Source organism: Saccopteryx leptura, chromosome 10 (genome assembly GCF_036850995.1).
Source record: "Saccopteryx leptura isolate mSacLep1 chromosome 10, mSacLep1_pri_phased_curated, whole genome shotgun sequence".
Taxonomy (NCBI): domain Eukaryota; kingdom Metazoa; phylum Chordata; class Mammalia; order Chiroptera; family Emballonuridae; genus Saccopteryx; species Saccopteryx leptura.
In genome coordinates this window covers 36,375,537-36,397,770 of record NC_089512.1, presented here as the reverse complement: position 1 = coordinate 36,397,770, position 22,234 = coordinate 36,375,537, and the positions used below count along the sequence as shown (strand labels likewise).

General features: G+C 33.9%; 1 protein-coding gene across 2 annotated transcripts in view; it reads right to left on the bottom strand.

Moving 5' to 3' along the window:
• Positions 1-22,234, bottom strand: part of DNAJC13 (DnaJ heat shock protein family (Hsp40) member C13) — a 129,778-nt gene that overhangs the window by 65,086 nt on the left and 42,458 nt on the right. For both annotated transcript variants that reach the window (XM_066350411.1, XM_066350412.1), the window contains exons 6-21: positions 19,631-19,831; positions 17,314-17,520; positions 17,129-17,224; positions 16,550-16,641; positions 14,946-15,112; positions 14,760-14,839; positions 14,507-14,676; positions 13,952-14,051; positions 11,702-11,809; positions 10,904-11,059; positions 10,051-10,107; positions 7,932-8,053; positions 4,665-4,740; positions 4,320-4,415; positions 3,619-3,762; positions 179-261 (exon numbers count right to left, since the gene is read on the bottom strand). In XM_066350411.1, the coding sequence (XP_066206508.1) occupies positions 179-261; positions 3,619-3,762; positions 4,320-4,415; positions 4,665-4,740; positions 7,932-8,053; positions 10,051-10,107; positions 10,904-11,059; positions 11,702-11,809; positions 13,952-14,051; positions 14,507-14,676; positions 14,760-14,839; positions 14,946-15,112; positions 16,550-16,641; positions 17,129-17,224; positions 17,314-17,520; positions 19,631-19,831 (1,955 nt within the window). The remainder of the gene's footprint in view (positions 1-178; positions 262-3,618; positions 3,763-4,319; positions 4,416-4,664; positions 4,741-7,931; positions 8,054-10,050; positions 10,108-10,903; positions 11,060-11,701; positions 11,810-13,951; positions 14,052-14,506; positions 14,677-14,759; positions 14,840-14,945; positions 15,113-16,549; positions 16,642-17,128; positions 17,225-17,313; positions 17,521-19,630; positions 19,832-22,234) is intronic.

Below are 22,234 nucleotides of genomic sequence, written 5' to 3'. Positions count from 1 at the left end.
AAGCGTCATTAATCATACCAATCTTTGTGGGTACAGTTCTTGACCTTAACAGCATAAAAATACCTGTAGCATAAAGCATTAGCTCCAAGCAAAAAACAAAACAACAAACACACTTTGATTCCTCTGTAATGGAAATGCCAAATTTAATGTTTTGCTGGTAAAAAGTCCTAAAGTTTACCTATAATAGAAGAGATCCCAATTTGCTTCTATTTTTATTCTTTGTCTTCTCTTTCGAAGAACTACTGGCTTTTGATTTATATTCTGGAAAAAAAAGAAACTTCATAGAGCTCAATCTGGGGCTACCACGGAGGCTTAGTTAGAAGATCATCACTTTACTAAGTGATGAGAAACATTTCCTTCATCAAATTGTCAGAAACGGAACTACTGAAATAAAATCTATAAAATATGAATACAGAATATTAGATTATATGATAATATAATACTTTGTCAGCATATATTTTTATACTGCAGCTGAAATATTTTTGTGTGGCCTAAATTTATATTGTTACAGCAATGACTAATAAAATTTATAACAGTTAAAAACAGTGACTTGTTTTAAACATTTACATGCAGTTAAGACAGAAGCCATGGGAAAATAATAAATGCAAAAGATTACAGGTTATTAAACTATTACTAAAGCCAAGAGAAGCAAGTATAAATTGAAAATAGCTAATAGACAAGAAATATGTATCTACATTCAGACACGCGTGAAGTGAGGCTTGAATTTAATTTATTAGACTATCAAGACAACTCCACATGCCAGGCAGTTTTAATGAATTTCACACATGTAGCAGGAACTTAAACTCACCATATTGTTTCTGTCCTGAATTTAATTATAAAAAGGAAAAAAGAATTTTTAAAGAAAATAAATATAAGAGAGTGAGCCTATATCTGCTAAGCCATACCTATTATACAAATTTTACAAGGATGTCACCAATATAAATCACCTTCACTTTATAAGACAGAAAAAAGGCCCACCTGCTTCTCAAAAGACTTAATTTTAGGCAGTTATAAAGCCATTTAAAAATTCAAAAAAGCTATGGCCCTCTTCCAGAAAAAGATATGTTGTAAGGTTTACAACTAGAGGGGAAATTTTTAAAGATTTCTTGAAGTCTATACATGGACTACAGGTTAAAAATCTCTGCTTTAAGTAAACCTGTAGATATTTCAGACGTGAAAATTCTAACCGTCAATGTGACAGAAACAAAAAGTAGAAAGTATAGAATAAAATGTAAAAGCCTGTAACTTCATTAAATAAGTGGCAAATTACATAAAATAAAGCAAGAAAAAGACCAGACACAGAGAGAATAAAGATAAAATGAGTAGTACATTTTAAAAGTAACTGCTGTTTGAAATATAAAACCTATGGACTACATGAGAAAATGTGTTCTATAAATTTTAATTCTATGCAATATCATGAAAACTAATATAAGGTGAGACTTTAATGAAATTTATATATGATTCAAAAATGTAGTACTGACAAATCTTTTTTAAAATCTTAATTGAGAAGTACCTTTTTCAATTTTCCCTGCTCTCAGGACAAAAAGCTGGACATCTAGGGTAATAAAAATGTAAATGCTATACAGAAAAAGATAAACAGCTCTCCAAAATCTGAGCTGACTGATTTAGATACTTAGGCTAAAAACCCCAAATGGCTAAACAAATCCCTAATCTGAAATTAGCATAAATAAGTAATTTTATATATTAGCCAAAGGTTATTATTAATCCAACACAAAACATTGGCTATATATGGAAATAACTTCATAAACACACTGATTATACATGAAATGCAGTTAATTTCAAAGACTAGCCAGTTAATCTTAGCAATGGTTAATTTTTAGATTTTAGCTGAAGCATAAGATCATCCCAAAATTTGGTGTTAATGTTTATGAATAAAATAAGCACAAAAGTTATTCAGTTTCATTAAAAAAATTAATGTTAAAAACAATACTTGGCAGAAATAATTACTTTGCTACCAAAGTAATTTTTTGACCAACGTTTATTTATTTGGTGTCATTATTTACTCAACACTTTAAATAACATCCCATGTAAATGAAACCAACAGACCAATAAAACATTACTAATACTAAAAATATATTTCTTTCTCTCTGAACTGTTGTTTTTAAATAACAGATGCCACCCACATTTCTAACTGAACTGGCTTTGATTTTCATGCTTACGCTGGTAAATGTGATGTATGGAATCTGATGACAAAAACTTCTTTTCAGTATAATTATATTTAACAGCTTGAAACAACTGTTATTTTAGAAATGTAAGGTTTAACCATCTGAAATCAGAAGTTTGTAATTTTTAATAACTGCAAAACTCATTCATATCTGTAGATTTTCAACTGCTCAAATGCTATAGCAACATTATCACGATAAGACATGTAAACAGGGAGGGGCAAAAGTAGATTTACAGTTGTGTACACAAAACAGTTATTCCTTGTGTTATTTATTAATTTTTGTATTATTTCCCATACAAACCATAAACTTACTTTTTGCCCCAACCTATACAGTGCTTTTATTATTATCTTGCAACCTTATAGGATAGAGAAGGAAGGTAATGTTACTCTTACTTTACTAAAGAGGAAAGAAAGGTTCTGAAAACCCATAATTTCTACATGGGATAATAAATGACAAAATCAGGCTTCAAATGTAGGTTAATCAATTCAAAATTCAGTATTCCTAGCCCTTTGAAAGCCCGTCTAATGACTCTTTACATTGTATATAGCACTCATACAAATTAGCATTAACCCATTACGCTCATTCATGTTCTAGAACTTTAGTTTGGTCTCAATTTCAAATAGACACACAGACTCTAATATTTGTTCTATTACACCTATGCACTATATTTAGATATTGTGAAAATTCATCTTTGTTTTAAAAAGAGATTCATATTACTTTCCTTGCATAAGGAAAAAGTACTGGTCATAAATATACTGCTCACAAAAATTAGGGGATATTTCAAAATGAATATGAAGCGATAAAATATTCCCTAATTTTTGTGAGCGGTGTAGATGGTTAAAGGAAAAGAATTTAAGTGTGGTCAAAAATCAAACAAATCATGAGATCAACTCAACTTTTACAAGACTCCATTAATCGCTCTTAACCACTGCACATTCCCTTCTAAATTGAAGAATGTGCATTACTGAATTAGGTTCTGTGGCACATGCTGCCAACTGAAAAATGAGACTAAAACTATTTTAGATCTGATCTTGATTTGAGAAGCTAATATTAAAAATTTTAAGTACACACAGTAAATTTAATTTAAAAATGTGCATCTCATTTCAAAAACATTTGTCTGGCTAGCTCTGAATTAAGAAGCTAAACAAGAAGGATGTCCTTATTTTCATACTATAAAACAAAGTTCAGAGAAGGAAGGAAATATACATAGAAATGAAAAAGTATTGAAACTGGAAGTTATGGGAAAATATTAGCAATGATTCAGAAAACTAAATTTAAAAAAATTCATATGAAAATATGAATCACGGGTAGGCAGCATTTCTTCAAGTGTTCTGTCAAAAATATCAAACTACCATCTCCAAATAGCAACAGCAAAAGGAAACTTCAGATATACGAAGTGCTAAGAGTTTTTGGAAGCAGATTTTATTCTTACCTCTTTCTGTGCAATACCCATTCTGTCTCTCCAATGCATCAATACAAGATCCACTTTTTCTTTGGCAAATTTTTCAACTTCTTTAGCAGCTTTTCCAGCTATTCTTTGCCACTCTGGAACTTTATTAAATTTTCCATACTGATCCTGTAAAATAATGTTGAAATCCATTACAGTCCTGTTTGCAAATTTATTATAAAACTGTAAGTAAAGCTGAGTCACACTATTCATTTAACATGATTAAATAAATGCTGAATGTTAGGGCTTAGTGAAAAAATAAAAGGTGACAATTTCCACTGTAAGTTATCCTTTTTGTTCAAGAAATCTTAACCTTCTACTTAGTTTTCAAGATGATTCCTTTTAGAGAGATGGCAAGATGCAATTGAGAGGTAGATGCAGACAGAGAAATGTGATGAGGACAGAAAAATACAACCTAAGAGAAAGTAAATAACGAAATATCTTGAAACATGCTAAGTAATTTTCTCAGATACCCAAACCTTAATAATTAAAATAGCTTTGTATGAAAAATAATATGACTTAAATTATTTTTTTAGAGTTGGTCCCATTTACCAACATTTATCAATTACATATTATATGCAAAACATCAGATTACACATTTGAATTTTTTTTTCTAAAATTTTTAGGTTGTATCAGACGAAAGTGATCTTTCATTCTGAAAAGATACTTAGGACAATCATATTTACCATTGCTATTTTCACATTATCTCTAACATGCATCCGATCAGCATCCTTCTCAGGAACAGAATCTGAGCTGTCCAAGAACGCCAGCAAGCCTGGCGGCTAAAAACAACAAACAAAAACAAGACATAATCCACTTTCAAAACAATTGCACAAAAGAAAATTTAGCCTTCAAAACTCAAGTGAATACTATGATGTCGTTTTATAAAGGACAGCATCCATGTTAAGGCAACTCCTACGATCTTTTAAATTAAAAACAGACTTTAAAAGACCCTTTTAATAGTATAAATAACTTATCAATAAAATTTTACTGGGCAAGAATATATAACGCCAGTTATTCAAGTGACTTACCAAAATGCGCTTCAACAAGTTTGTTGCAGTTGCATTATCAGCTGTCCAGAGTCCCACTAAATGTCTACTTAGCTGTCTGAAAAAAGCAGACGTTGAGAAAGGTTTGCTGCTTTATCTCAGCTAGAACAGAAAGGAATTTTTAAAAACAAAATATCACATAAGAAATATGACTACAGTAAACTAATCACTCTGTTAAATATTAAAAATTAATCTTTTAATTTGGAGATATATGAAATAGTAATGCAAATATTGCCAACACTTTAGAATTTTCTCCAAATTAAAATTTTTCCTGTAATAAACTAATTCTCATGGACCTGAAAATGAAGTACATTCTCACTCCAATTAAAGACAGAAAGAAAACTAGATTTGATACAGTTAGGCTGCATAGCAAGTCCTGCCACAGTGATGATCCTAGTATTCTTACATCTTTTTGGATTCTGAACATCAACAAAATTCCACAACTATGTTCTAATATAACCTTTTTGACAAAATCTGAGATACAAAATATTTTCAGTTTTGGAGTTTGGACAAAAACTTAAAACCCTTTAGAGCAAATTATTCTACTGATCCCACTTTTGAACTAAGAGCATATTTTGGCTCAGCACTGGCCAGACAGCTCGGTTGGCTGAGCATCGTCCTGAAACACAAAAGTTGCAGGTTTGATTCCCAATCAGGGCACACAGAGAAACAGACTGATGTGTGTCTCTCTCTCTCTTCCCCTCTCTAAAATCAATCAAAAATAATAATCAATAAAAGCATATTTTAATTCAAAATGAAAATTCAGATCCATGTTGAATCTATGACTTATTCATTTATCTTAATCTTCATGATGACTTTGTCTCCTAAGCTGGAAGCTCCTCATGAGCAGGGAATGTATTTTATTCACTGCTGACCCTTCTATGCTTTGGTAGGGAATCACATGCCATTTGCTATAAGAATGGGCATAAAACTTGTGAGGGAAATAACCAAATAATCACCTACAGTCATATGTATTTATCCATGTTTCATTCCCAGAAGAAAATATTTTAATAGGAAAGCCCAAGCTATACTTTGTTCTATCACCAATAAAATGAACATCACTATAACTGTTCATTCCCATGCCTATTTTAAAGCTAATACAGTGTGTGTAAAGTCATGGTGCACTTTTGACCGGTCACAGGAAAGCAGTTTCTGTAGGATGATGTGGCAGCATGTGCACATGCGCAGATGATGACATAACACTGTGTATAGAGCAGAGCAGCCCACCGCCATACCAGCTGAGATGTGGACGGTACAGAGGAAAGTTCAGTGTGTTCTGTGGCTCGCTAAATTCGAATCCGTGACCAAAGTACAATGTGAATATCGGTGCGTTTATAACGAAGCGCCACCACATAGGAATAACATTACTCGGTGGGATAAGCAGTTGAAGGAAACCGGCAGTTTGGTGGAGAAACCCCGTTCTGGTAGGCCATCAGTCAGTGAAGAGTCTGTAGGGGCTATACGGGATAGCTACCTAAGGAGCCCTAAAAAATCTGTGCGTGAACCCACATTGAACTGCACTGAATAGGTATGAAACTGGGAGAGTTTTCCTTTTGTTTGGTGCAGATTTCATATTTCTATCGTCTTTTGTTGCTTTCCTGTGACCGGTCAAAAGTGCACCATGACTTTACGGACATACTGTATAATGAAATGATTATAATTACACTTATAATTTCCTTCATTGGTATTTGGTAGGTATCATATCAATAATTCCTAAGAAAGCTTTAATTAGGGATGAAAGATAACATTTAATAATGGCAATTTGTAAAAGAGCAATACAAAATCAAAAGTAGTAATTTTTCAATCTGACGGCTTTTCAATATTGTAACTGATCACAGTAGAAAATGTCTCTGATTATAATAAAGAATACAAGTAAACACCTAACATGGAGGTTTAATGAAATACATATCAAGTAGTCTGTTGTTATGAAAGGTGATGTCTAGCATTGCTAATAAGGCAATACACCAAGGAAAAAAATCTTTTTATATCTTTTTGTCCTCTCAGGCAACACACAAGATTACTTTTGTGGCGAACATATACAAGTGAGGGATGCAGATAGCTTCTTCTAATAATATAAACAGCAGAAAACTATTAGCAAGGCAACAGAAAGACAGCTAATAAAAATGAAGACAAAGAAAATTTACAGTATAAAGTAAACATAAGCCAGCAATTTATTATGTAAAAATCAAAAGAATAGAATTAAAAAGTCACACTTTTTTTTCTTTTACTATGTGAGTCAAGAGTGCTAATATGGTGTGCTAAGTGTCTCTGAAAGGGTCAAATGCTGGGAGTTAAATTTTAAAGGGCTAGATTTCATAAAGCCTGTAGTAAACAAATAGACTTATATGCTTCCTTACATTTGAATAATTATTATAAAAAGAATGATTTGCCAAAGGGAAAATTTTTATAAGAGGTTTAGGATTGGTTTATGTTAGGTTGGTTAAATATTATGGTTTTCTTGCCTGACCAGGCGGTGGTGCAGTGGATAGAGCGTCGGACTGGGATGCGGAAGAACCCAGGTTCGAGACCCTGGGGTTGCCAGCTTGAGCGCGGGCTCATCTGGCTTGAGCAAAAAGCTCACTACCATGGACCCAAGGTCACTGGCTCAAGCGGGGGGTTACTCAGTCTGCTGAAGGCCCGTGGTCATGGCACATATGAGAAAGCAATCAATGAACAACTACGGTGTCGCAACGAAAAACTAATGATTGATGCTTCTCATCTCTCTCCGTTCCTGTCTGTCTGTCCCTGTCTATCCCTCTGACTCTCTCTCTGTCCCTGTAAAAAAAAAATTTTTTTTTAATTAAAAAAAAAATATTATGGTTTTCTATATTCTTAAAATAGAGTACCTAATTAAAAATACTTAAAAAGTGTGCAAGGTTTACATATGGAGTCATCCACATGCAGGGTGGCCAGATGCAAGTACAAGGAGAAAAGGCCTGGGCATGTAGTTCTAGTTCCATAAGCTTCCAGGCACTCTTTTTCCATGTTCTAGTCCCATGACTATGCATGTGAAGCCTGGTAATGGGGGGGGGGGGGGGGGCAAATACATTTCATTATTTCACCCCAAGTTATGCAAGGGCAGAAAAAATGATCATTTGGGCACAATCCTTTTATAAGGAAAAGGAAATGAGATAAATCAAAAGAAAATAAAACATTTGTGTAATTCAAACACTTATTTGGTTTGCTTTATGAAATATATCTGAATCCATTCTCTAATCAGCAATTTACAGCGAATCAAATTCAACCTACCTATTTGTAAGCATCCTTTGATCTGAGCTTATTGTAAACATCGCGGTATGCAAGTGTCGAGGTAAGGCGCCTTCACTTAGGGCAAGCTCCTGCATTTTTGTAGCAATTTCTTTATCACCTTCCTTTGGAAAAAGGGTAAAATGATCCCTAAAGCAGCAATCTGAAGAAAGCTATCCTGACTCTGTAAAACTAATTTGCTATCTCTAGATAAAATAATTATTCAGTATACAATATGACAAAAATTAAAACGGCAATCTCAGTTACCCAAAAATAACAGAGGTTAGTAGTAGTATAAGTAATTTTAAATATATTATTTGCCTTTGGAATGAGGTTTAAATGTTTCCAGGCAAATTTATCTTATGAATTATGGTTTGCTTAATTTAATATTAAAATTGGGTTAATTCCCTGAGTATGTAACAGCCAACAAAGGGAAGAGGTAACACAGGAAAATCAGTAATTTCTATCAAAGGCATCTTACAAAACTGGTTGTTTTTATTATTAACAATAGAATCATTTTCAGGGTAAACAATTATTTTTCTAAAGAATGATATGATATAGGGACAGTTCTTTTATGATTTAGGACTACTAATCAATGGTAATCACAGAACTATAAATGAAGCAAGCAGTGTGGTATTTAAGACAATCTGTTGAAAAGTAAAAATGCTCACAATGTTACTGAAAAAAGTACAAGTGTGTAGTACAATCGAATGTGTAGTATGTATACAAATATACATACAGCATGAATATATACATATATCATTTTAAAAATAAACATGTATATATACAAATATATACATAGTATGTATATGTACATATATCATCATTTAGAACATACAATCTGAGAGGAGAATTTAAAAAGTGCTAATAGCAGTTATCTCCGGATGTTAGAAATACAGGTGATTTTATTTGTTCCTTGTATTTTTTTTGAACATCCTAATGTTTCTTCAAAGATCATATACTGCTTTTACAATCAGAAAAAAAATCATTTTAAGATACTTGCCAGGATTTCGGTGTATATAATAAATAGTCATCAATTCTCGTCACTGGCTATGAATTTGACATGTGTGGCTTGTACTGAAGCCAAAATTGGCATTTTGCTTATACCTGGCACTGAATATTTCTGCTTGAATGGCTATATAGTGGTGGAGAAGGTCAGGAATACTGTTTGGTCTCTTGACCCTAACTGTCTTGGGCTACTGCATGCTCTGTAAATGAGAGATGTGGTACTTACTTTGGAAGCTAAAATGAGCATAGAACCCATTAACTAGAGAGGGAACATTAGCCTTTAGTTGCATATACACAAAAATGCAAATAAACTTCAACATTCCATTAGTTTATTTAATACCTATATATAATTTTTAATAGTTACTTGAGTATGCTAATTCTGTGCTCATTATTTAGCTACATGTTATATTTGAGATACAATCACTGAGATTTCAATAAAAGGGCAAACAGATTTATATTTTATCCAAATTACTCATGCCAACAAAAGAATACAAGAATTCAAGTCACTTAGACCGATATCATTGTAAACATCCAGTACGCAAGCTGACAATCACAGCCAGTCTCAACTTCTAAAAAACACAGGTTAAAGTGACTATATTAGAGAAACAATATCCTGTGTCTAAAAATATCATATCCTGATCTCTTTCTCTTAGAGGTTAATTACAAATACACTTTAGCATGAGGAACTAAGTTTTGTTACCATTCTTATTTGATATCACTTTGCTATAAACTAATTCCACTAAGAGATTTATATCTCAGTACCTAAAGATTTCAAAACCATCACAAACAAGTCTCCAAAAAAGGAAGCATGAAAGAATTCTAACTTTTAATTCTTTTAAAGTAAAACAAGTAATTTAGGAACAAAAAGATTTTTAGAAAAAAGAAAGCTTTATTTGCTCTAAACCCACCTAAGAACTTAAATCTTCTAGCTTATTGTTAGGAATTGTTACTGCAACTGTTTTAAACTAATTTCTAAACAAAAATTTAAAATGATTTTCCTTACACAGAAAACTGCATAATTCCTGTAAAAGATTAAATAGTAATTTTGTCATCTTCAGTTAAAATAGCCAATCAACATTCAAGTAAGTCTAAATTTTCAAAACTGTTCTCTTACCTCTATTATTGCCTTCATAACCAATCCAGCTCCCTTGACAATTGCCATGGAAGGATGCTTTATAATAGGACAGAAACATATTAGAGAATGAAATAACTGCATTGCAACATACAGGAGTGAGCAAAAGTAGGTTTACAGTTGTAATACAAACAAATAATATAATAAATAATACAAGAATAAACTGTTTCATGTACTCAAAACTGTAAACCTACTTTTCCTCACTCCTGTATTTAGTGTTCACTCCTAAGGAGAATATATAATTTTTATAAAAGTATAAGTCATAAAATTAGTAAAGGTATTCTTAAAGAGCCCTACAAACACTATAAACATAGTTTACATTCCTAATAGCTGACTTATTTGAATAATATGCATTATACTTATTGGATTATACTTATTTGAATAAAGCTCAATATTAAAAAAAGAAATTAATGTAAACATAAAAATATCACACACACACATTATAAATACTTATAGTATCATATAAAATAACAAATGCTTTCAATTGTTTATAAACAGCCTGCTAAAGCTCGTTATTATTTGAGAATTTGTAAAAATGAGAACTTTGGGCCTACTAAAAAAACAAGCAAACAAACAAAACCCATTTTTCACCACTTCTAAGTTGGAAAAGATGGTCAACAAAGTAAAAACAGTGATCAAATGGCATCAACAGAGCTCTACAAGAAATAACAAGAAATCTGTGGAATTAAGTGTCCTAACATGATAATGGACTAAGCTATATTTCTTTATCAACATTACTACAGAAGCACACCTGTATTATTTTAAAAACAAACTCACCCCAAAAAGGGGTTCTCTTACATTAGTTGTATCTGATAAGAAAAATACAAGTTCTCACCTGAAAGAGTTTAAATAGAGTTCTTCCATTGGATGCTACCATTTCTAAGAGCATATCAAACTGCTGCCCTTCTGTTGTCTCACTATATGGAGCACAGAGGGCAAAAGTCAGGAAGTCCAAGAGTGAACTAATAACGAGGGCACCAGTCCCATGACCCTGAAACAAAGTAACATATTGCCTTGACTTAAGACCAGGACTTCATTCAAAACATAGCAGTAATGTGCTCCTTTCTGTTATTCTGTATGTTATAAGTAAACATTTAATCTTTCAACAAGAGGTTCAAAGTTTGAAGTAGTACTTGTTTTACAAATGTAGCAAATCCACTGTTTACCATATCTCAAAAGGAAATTAAACTTCAGTCAAATTTCAAGAGAATAATGAAGATTCCTTAAACATGTATAACTAGTTAATGTGTATTTGCATTAAAAGCCATCTTTGACAACACTTGTAAAACTCTGAAAATGTGCTCATGTTCCTTCTAAGATGTTATATAGATTGCTCATTTCTAAAATTGTTAACCAGTGACTGAGGAACAAAGATTAAGCTCAATTTTTTAATTTTAGATCAGCTTATTTTATAATGACATTTTAAAGAAAGACAAAAAAATACATATTAACTCTGGAATACCAATATAAATATCTAAAGGGCTGTATCCCTCCCAGATGAATTTATATAGTCCTAAAACAGTATTTTATTATTAATGACAAAACTGAACTGTGACCAAATACTGACCAAAGCTGAGGGCTACAATTAAAAACATACGGTACCTCTAAAATGACAAATTTAATTATAATTTACCACATGGGAATGAAATTTCTCTAATAAGTTTTCCAGAAACTTCTTTGAAGAGAGAAGAGAAGCTTTGTTTAGCTGTTCTTGTCTTAAATCATAGTCATCATGCATGGGCTATTGAAAAAAAAAACAGTGGTAATTCATGAGTACTCCCATGTTATTGGCATCACACAAAAGTCGTTTATAAAGAGTATTCATTAAACACAGAAAGAACTGATAAAACAAGGAGGCAAAAGTGATAACTCCCCTGGGATCTCATGAGACTTTATTACATGTCCATTAAGTTACTATAGATAGTACAGCACAAGGTACTCCCCTTCAACACAGGTCTCCTTCTTACAAACCAAGTAATACCCATACCCACTCCCCTAATTTTATAATTTAAATTTGAAATAAAATTTAGAACTGAAAAGCAAGTACTAAAATTCACAGCAAATACTTTTGTCTCACAGTGATTTTCTTTTTTGACTGTTGGAATAATAGAGAGTGAAAGGATTCCAGAACACTAGTGAGGAGTATAGATAAAATCCTCGTTCTGCTACTGACTACAGCTGACCTCGCTAACGAGGTTAAGTTACTTTGACTCTCAGTCTTATTTTCCTCAGGTATAAAGTGGAAATAATAGTATTTGTTTCATAGGACTATATTGAAGCTTAAGTGAGATAATTCATATAAAATAGATAGCCAAAACCTAATATGCAGGTCCCGGACAGGTAGCTGAGCTGGTTAAAGCATCATCCCAATACACCAAGGTTGTGGGTTCAATTCCTGGTCCGGGCATTATAAAGAATCAAACAATAAAGTGGAACAACTAATCAATGATGTCCCTCTCTAAAATCAAGAATTAAAAAAAACCCAACATAATATGCAATAAGGGCTCAATGTGTTTGCTTCTTACTATTGTATTTTATAGTCTAGCATCCTATTCTTTTTTTTTTTTTTTTTTTTTACAGAGACAGAGAGAGAGATAGACAGGGACAGACAGACAGGAACGAAGAGAGATGAGAAGCATCAATCATTAGTTTTTCGTTGCGCACTGCGACACCTTAGTTGTTCATTGACTGCTTTCTCATATGTGCCTTGACCGTGGGCCTTCAGCAGACCAAGTAAACCCTTGCTCGAGCCAGCGACCTTGGGTCCAAGCTGGTGAGCTATTGCTCAAACCAGATGAGCCCGCGCTCAAGCTGGTGACCTCGGGGTCTCGAACCTGGGTCCTCAGCATCCCAGTCTGACGCTCTATCCACTGCGCCACCGCCTGGTCAGGCCTATTAATTATTTTAATGAAATTATTTTTATTATAAAATAATAAAATTCACTTTTGGTAATAAATGCAAGGTGATATACACGTAATTACTTAATTTTACTCTATACCAGTAAACTTACCTAAAATACATTATATAAGAAATAAAGTACCATATTCTATACACAAAATTGAGGTAAATCAGAAATGTCAAAGTTATGTTGTACAACTGCTTCTCCCTCATACAAGCTGTCACCAAGTTAGATCTTATTTCTCAAACAGCTTTCAAATGTGTCTCTCTTAGTCCCTAACCTACCTTGGCATCCTTACATGATAATCTGGTCTACCTGCCTCTGACTTCATCTGTTATCTACTCTCCATATACGACCTGAGAACTTTCTAAAATTCAAACCTGACAGATTACTGCTCTGCTGAAATATCTTTCAGTTGTTCCTTACTAAAGCATTCAAATCTAGCTTCTCTGATAGAAAAGGTTTTTAATGACTGTCTCTGCATACACCTCTAGCTATAACTCTGAATCCCATGCATCCCCAATACAAACCCTAATGATCCAGCCATATTCAATTATTTGGTGCTCCCCAAACATGCCTTTGTACATGCTAATCCCTCTCATAGGAAAGCCTTCTCACAGATGGAAAATACTTACCTGCCGTTCAACATTCTGATCAAGTGTAACATCTTCCAGCAAGACTGTGCTACAATTTTTTATCTTGCCCTCCCACAAAACAAAAATTGAGTGTTGCTTTTCAGGGATCACATGGTCTCTACCTACTTTATAGTATATACATATTCCTTCCTTACGAGACTGTCAGCAAATTCAAGGAAGAAGGGAACTCTGTCTTAACATTATAGGATGTGATAAACAAATGTTGACTTGCATAAACAAGTGGCTATAAGGCCAATTTAAGAAATATGGAAACACTAAACTCCCTTGGTAAAATAAAAATCTGAGTTTGTGGAAATTTAAACCGTCAGCCTAGAAAAAATCTACTTACACACATGAGGGCACAGAGCATGTCGACAGCAGCATGGATCACTCCATTGTGGTTCCTTTTGAGTGCTTTCACTACCTTCACTCCTAGACGTTCCCGAAACCTTGTTGAACCAAAAACAAGCATACAAAAGCAATATCAGAGCATGATTTTGTTATGTTACTATTAACATATAAAGTCACAGTCATTAAGTATCTATTGTATTATTGTAGCAATAACAGATTTTGAATCCCACTCGGGAACATACCAGTTTTCATAATAATTTTTGTCTTTTGAGGGTGAAGATATTTTTGTGGTTGATTAAAACTAAGAGACGTGGAACTTCCAATTCAAATTTATGGCAACAAAAGTCAATAATATTACTGGTGAGTATGATACCAATATCCCCCTTCAGTTCCACCCACTTTCCCTTTTTACTTCTCATAAATAAAAACTGCCATTATCACCACAGAAAAGTTATCCAGTTTAAACAGCTATAAAGAGGTAAATTGTTGATTATTTGTTATTCTGAATTGTTAAAATTCTCTAAAAAAAGTCATGTTTCAGAAGACAACTTACTTTGGAAGCTGAGTAAAGGCTAGAAACCCAGCTTTGGAAGCCACGAGCCTCCTAACAGCCTGGAACTGACTCTCCAGCTCTGCATTTGAAGCAACAACATCTCCCTCTTGGGACAGTAATGCAGTTATAGCATTATTGATCAGTTTTTCTTTGTTTTCTGAGAAGAGACCCTAGGTGAAGAAAGATTATTTCAAAAAAGTTCCCATACTGCAAGTTCATGACAATGAATAAATTGTAATACAATTTATCTTACATCCTGCGTTACTGCATGCAGAACTCCGCTATATGAAATATTAGCATTGAACCTGAATACAGCATCTGCAAAATTGCCATCTGTAAGGAGATGAAAAGATTCAAAGAAGATTTAGTTTTGCATTCCTAATTCTTAAATGATTATTAAGTAAATGGATGAAAATGCAATATCTACATCAATACGTACTTGGAGGTGCAGCCAGGAATCGGAGATGAAGGCTCTCAACTTCCTCATCAACAGGCATGCAGAGTAACCCCCATCGCTGGCCTTTATGGGTTGATGTCATTTTTACACAAACATCTCTATTACCAGAAGCTCTTACTCCATCAAGCAAACTTGCTAATAAAGAATCTCTAAGCAAGGTGAAAAATAAAAAGGTTTTATGATTGAGAATTAATGGAAATTTTGCCCCTTGCCAAGTAGATGAATTGGTCAGAGTGTTGTCCCAAATACGCCAAGGTTCCGGGTTTGATCCTCTGTCAGGACACATACAAGAATCAACTAATGAATGCATAAATAAGTAAAACAACAAATTGATGCCATTTTTATTGACCTTAGGTCAAAAACTTTCTAAGGAAAGAAACTGGCCCCATACTACAGGAAGTGAAAATACTTCAATAAGGCTGTATTATAGATAGTGTGGCAAATGTATCATAACTGTTTAAACTAACTTTTAAAAACAGATTCAGTCTTGACCTATTTACAACAGCATGGAAGAACTGCCTGGAATGTAAACACTGTCAATCCCATGACAATGGCTTAGTATATACAGGGAGAACCAGTCATTCACAGAACAGCATAGTAAATGTGTTTGTCTCACAAGAGTTTATGAGTTCTAGTATCTCACAGGTTTTCACTTTTCACATCAACAGTCAAGTCATAGTACTATAAAAATATATAGTATAGACCTGTGGTGGCGCAGTGGATAAAGCGTCGACCTGGAAATGCTGAGGTTGCCGGTTCGAAACCCTGGGCTTGCCTGGTCAAGGCACATATGGGAGTTGATGCTTCCAGCTCCTCCTCAACTTCTCTCTCTGTCTCTCTCTCCTCTCTCTCTCCCCCTCTGTCTCTTTCTCTCCCTTTCTCTCTCCTCTCTAAAATGAATAAATAAAAATATATAGTATATATATTATAAATATGTATCAATATATGTATTTCCTACCCTACTGGAAAATTGGGTAACCAGCCTAATGATACTAATTTATAAAAATCTAACTTCAAGTATAGCATTCACATTAAAGTAACTTGCTACTGTTATCCAAATAATTTAACAATGAAAGTGGTAGGTGATAGTTTTAAAATATACTTTAAAAGCTTAGGATTCAGAAATAAACTTCATTTAAAATCAAGTCACAATTTTTATTCTCTTTAGTAATCTGAAAACTAAATGGTCATTTTATTTTATTTTATTTTTCCAAGTGAGAGGGGAGATAGAAAGCCATCCTCAGCACCTGGGGCTGATGTGCTAAAACCCATCGAGCCATGGCTGTGGGATGGGAAGAGAGAGAAGGGGTAAGGGGAGGGCTGGAGAAGCAAATGGTCACTTCTCTTGTGTGCCCTGATGGGGAATCAAACCAGGGAAATCCACACACCGGGCCAACGCTCTACCACTCGCTCTACCACTGAGACAACCGGCCAGGGCCAATGGTCATTTTAACTATACAACAAAATAATGTTTTCTTTTCCTAAATTAAAAAGTTCTGGATTAGAAATCTTTCTTTTTCTTCTTTGATGAAGCACTTTACCTGCACACATAAAATCTCAAAAGATTGATGAATTTAAAAAAATACCTCTCTGTTGAAGAATATTTCCGTATTTGCCCTTTTATAAATTCAATGGTAAAAAGTTGTGGATTTTCTGAGTCACAAACCAATGCAAATACCTAATAAAAACAAGAAATAAGTTCAACAAGATGTTTAGTTATAAGGTATTTTGTTAGAAAAACTACATATCATTTTTTACAAAAATTCATATTTAAAAATGTAACTTGTTTACATTATCAGAATTTAAAAGCTGCTTTTTTTCCCCTCTTCTTTGCCAAATAGGAGGAGGGGAGATAAGAGAGACAGACTCCCACATGTGCCCCGACCAGGGCCCACCCGGCAACCCGTCTGGGGCTGATAAGGGCTGCTTTCTTAAGCCTCATATCTTCATACAATTATTGAATAAAAAGTTACATTCACTGTATAATTTGAAAATAAATTTTGAAATATTTATTGGTCTAAATATCAGTAAATATAATGTGAAGAAATACAGTCTTCTTGTTTCTCATTCTTTAAGCATGAAAAGAAACATTAAAATAGAAGGAAACTTATTCTAATTTATCAATGAGAAGAAATCTCTTTTAAACTAACACTGATGAAACTTACTTCTCCTAAAGGCTTCAATGTTGCAATATTATAGGTTGCAGGATCTCGTTCTACTAAACATGTTTCTGTAAGTGCTAGCACTCTTTTTACAGGTTCCTTCAAACAAAGTTGAGACATTAAAAAGTTATTGAAGAAAAATGCTAAAATCAGATGAACAAATTTTTATTTTGAACAACGAGTCTTACCGGATGTCTAGGTGATATTTTTTGGACTACAAACTCTGCTAAAGATGTGATGGATTCATCAGTGCTGTATTTTCCAAAGCGGAGATTTAAATATTGCTCAAATTCTAAAGGTTCTTTCCTGATCCGCAATGAAATACCTATGTAGTTGCCAGCATGGTCTATTGCACTCTTGATAATTTCTTCTCTTTGCTCTGATGCAAATAAATGCTGCACAAATTTTGAAATTTAAAAAGTCAGGGTTGAAGTAACTAAGACGTGACCATACTGAATCAACTCAAAGGAAAGTGGCTGAAGTAGCAATTCTAGAGGGGAAAGGTAGATCTTCTCAGAGGTAAATAAGCAGTGCATTGTGGATGAAACATTATTACTAAATTAAAATTTAAAAGTCTGGTATACAGAGCCTTGAAAATAGCTCAATGAATAGAAATTTTAACTACTTAGAGGTGGTTTTCATTACTCTGTGGAAAATAGCATTCTGGAGCTGTCAAAAGGGTCCCCAGCTAAGTCCAACAGGATTGGTGGGTACTATGCGGGCAGGACTCCAGTTTTGACTAAAGTAGCTTTGATTTAATGTTTCCATATAGTGGGCTTTCTTGAAAGATTACCTTGAAGAATGTTTAAATATTTACAAGCCATTGCCCTATGGATATTATAAACCAACCTCCAGTCGTATATTTACAAAGGTCAAGAATAAGGTACTATATTACTTGCATTTGGTGCCTGGAGGCCAGAAATGCTAAATGTCCTATAAAGGGTGGGGAATCCTACACAAGAAAAGAATGCTCCTGTCCAGAATTCCAATAGCACCCTTGCAGAGAAACACTGGGTCAGATTATGTTTTAAAAACTGATTTTATTCCCAGCAGCTTATCACTATGGATGTAGAGGGTACCAGATAAAGATTTGAATGAATGAATCTGTCATGCTATTATAACTGCAGTGAACTGACTCATTTTTGCTAGTGTCTTAAAAAGGCAGAGTATGCTTAGGAAGTGGATGATTAAAATTAAAATTGATGCCACTAGGCAATAAAAACTGTTGGCAATTAAGGAGTATCACAATGCTCATCCTTAATGTTTACCATACGCATTGTAATGCTTGGTTGAATTACTATGCAACAGTTATCCTGTTAAGGCCAGCAAGGCCATATTTCTGTAATTAGGTATGTTTTCCACCATTATTACGAACTTCTGCCCAGGGAAGTGACGAGCCTTTGGACAGCACTACCACAGCTGACTTTAGGCTGCTTTAAGACGAGAGAGGGAACTAATTTCATCTTTTGCCTGTAGATTCAGAAGTAACAAAATGTCAACATCTATGTTACTAGAAGAGGGACACAGGTTGGTAACCGTCATCTGAATAAAGGTAAAATCTAGGATGGAAAAGGTCTGTAGCTCTGAAGAGCTAACATATTTTGTAAATCAGATTGTTTGCCCCTCCTCTTCATTCTTCTTATTAACCTTTTGCTACCCTCTCTAACTCTCACACATCTAAAAGTTCCAGGGCTGTCCTGCAAACTGCTAACCAGGGCAGGATAATTTATGTATGGAGCACTAAACCTTGGAGTAGTGTTCCCAGGCCATTAGGTAGCCACAGAATTAAAATTTTGAAGAGACAGAATTTTTCAGAGTAAGTTCACCTGAGCCTCTCCATGTGGACACTCTCTCTACTGCTCTTCTTTGAGATGTGGGGTTTCACCAAGGAAGCAGGATGTTTCTTATTTTTAAAAAAAGATGGTCATTATCTCTAGCTCAGCTTCTAGTACTGATAAACTAGGGTCTCAGTATCTTAAATGGCTTCTATTATATTCCACAATTTACATATAATTCAGAATTTTAAGATAAAAATACGCAAAATTTCCAAATCAGAAGCTTTGGATTTCATGTTACAAACAGCAGGGCAAAGGAAAAAAAGACTAAAAACGAGATTTTAAATTACTTTTTTTAAGAGAAAGCTTAGAAACTTGCGGGTAAGACATTAATACTAATAAAAATAACAACCCTAACCTACCATTTATTGAATATGAAGCCACAAATTGGGATAATAAGTATGTTATATAAATTATTTCACTTCCTCATCAAAACAAAACAAAACCCACAACAACAACAAAAAAAAACCCATGATATAAATATTCTCCTTATTTTAGAGAGCTGCAAACTGAGATTCAAATTCTTTGATACCAAAGCCTGAACTCTTAATACCATGCTTCCTCCCAAAGGACTCACATGAAATTTGAAAATGAAGTGGAAAAAAACTTGCTTTCCTTCAAATAAATACTCATATCCCTTTTTACATAACTTTTTAAAAACAGAACTTACCAATCTGCTAAATCCTCCATAAAGTATACAAAACCCTCCTTGATAATCAGAGAGATCTGCAAAGCCTTCAATGTTCCTATAGTCATAGGAACAGAGAACTCTGTTAGTTGCAGGATTAATTTGGTCAAAGCCTCCAGGAGTTACTTCCAAAATGACAGGTTTTCTTGTATCACTCCAGTGATGCTTATAACAGTTATATCTCTAGGAAAAAAAAGATATTAACTTTAGGTTCATATATATATATACATATATATATATATGTATATATATATATATATTTACCATATAGTAAAGCTACATTTAATGTACTAGTTACTGCTGAAACAACCAAAATATCTAAACAATACTATAGATATTTAGAGTTATTATCCAAATAGTTGAAAAAAAGGGAAAAAACTAATTTTTAGTTATTTGGAGATTTTATTTATGTTTACACTAACTAAAACAGTATGTCTTTTTTAAATTAAAGTTTGGGGCTATAATATTGTAAAACACTTTTAAGTCACTCTTATGTAAATCTATTTAAAGAAAATAAGGAAATTTTAAATATTTGAACTGTTATTTATTCTGAAAAAGTTTTATTGGGGAAAAGATTCAACTTTTGTTGATGGATTCTTTTAATTAAGTTAGATATGGAAAAGAGCTAAGTCACATTTCAGGGGAGTGGGAGTATTCAATTTAACAACCTGAGCTGGTTCAATGTATTAATACAGATTTTCTCTCTCAGCCTGAGAAAGAAAGCTGAAGCCTCAGTCTAACCTTAAGCTTTTCTTATCATACCAATGGGAGATTATCTTAACAGTTTAATTTCATTAGTAAGTAAAATTCCATTTAGACCATAACATTCATTTGCAAATTGAAGTAACTAGTATCAGAAATTATTAGAACAGTCAACATCAATTTACTACCCAGTTTAAATTCTTAAGAAAGAACGTAAAAAGGTTAATTGAGGCAGCTACCAAAACTATGGGATATGGTAAAAAATAATTTAAAATACAGGCAAAATTTGGCAAAGAGAATAAGGGTAACAAAGTGTCAGATGTGAAATGAATATCTTTTTGCCCACCCAAAAAGTCCAGTTTCCTATTCATCAGTACAGTCAGTTACAAGATTCTTAAGGTAAAAATAAACTGCTCAAAAATGCAACTATTTCTAACACTGAAATAAGAAATTCTCTTATAGATGTTCAGAAAAGAGTAAGGCATCACATAATAAAAACCTCCACTAACAACCCAGCACTAAACTTAATGAGGTTCGTAGGATCATATCACACAAAGTCCTCTCAGAATTACTGACTGGTGACATCATACACCATATAGTTCCATAAAAGGAATTCTGTAGAAAGACAAAAGGGCCTGCATTAACCCAGAATCTATTCAGAGCTTTGATTCTGAACTAAAGGATGGAGCAGTGCCACAGCTCAACAGGCGTGGGGTCAAAGGGAAGGCTCAACAGAGGCGGTCTTTCCCAGCCTGTGCTTCCTGACATGCCCAAGCCACTCTGCAGGACAGTCTCCACTCCTCCCAGCAGGAGATCGACTGTCATGAGACATGCCTGAGGAAACACATCATTAGCCCTCAGGATTGTGAAGGCTAAAAGAGACTTGCAAGACCCTGTTTTAGAGTGTTTCTAGGGGTGACTGTGAAGGCCTCAGGGCCAAATTCAACTTATGCTAGAGTGCTGTTTAGTCAGCACATCATTTGTGGAGAAAAGGAGGTGCCACACTTATTCTTGATCAGGGGGACTGTCCTTCAGGCAATCTTTTAGAGCTACTGGTCTCCACTACAAATTTTGAAAAGTATTAAGGTGCTGACAGTAACTGATATAAAGGGAACCTTGTAAATAAAATCTATAAATATACTTTTGGAAGCAGCTGTTTTCTAAACAAATGAGATATACAAAAAGCTCACTGCTACCATAAAATAATTAAAATAAGAATATCAAATTATGATTTATAGAAATCTGTGTTTTATCAGGAACAAGAAGCAAGCAGCTTGCCAAATGCTATTAAACTATCTTAAATGGTTCCAGGGCAACCAGCCAATTGCTTGATTTGAGATCAGTAAGGCTTCTGGGACGCTAAAACAGGAGATAATGAGGGCTTTAAAAAGACGGAATGGTTCTGCCAGCATCAGAATTCAATTCCCGTCTTTTGCCAGAAGCCAGAGCTCCGAAAAGTGTTATGAATTTAGGCATTATTCAGCTCCCTCTAACCCCCGAAATATAAAAGCATACCTCCTCATGGAAAAAATTCAATACTCCACGGGAGTGAAAAGAGCATAAACTCCCATCTCCCCAGCCCAGAAGTCTCTGATTTAGTTTAAACGCTGCTATAACGTGGCTAGAGAAGGCCTGGGGAAAAGTTAAGAAAATTGTAACAAATAACCATGACTTCCCCAAAGCTGTCAGTGTATTACACAAAGCTACATTACCAGCCAGATCCAGTGCAAGAACACCTAATAAGACAGTTTTAATGTACATAAGCCATACAACTTTCATATTTCTGAAACTGGAAACTCCTACATCAAAAAACCATTGGATGTTTCAACAGGAATTATCAGTAGTGTGATTCTTACTGTTGCTCTTTAGAACATCGAATATCAA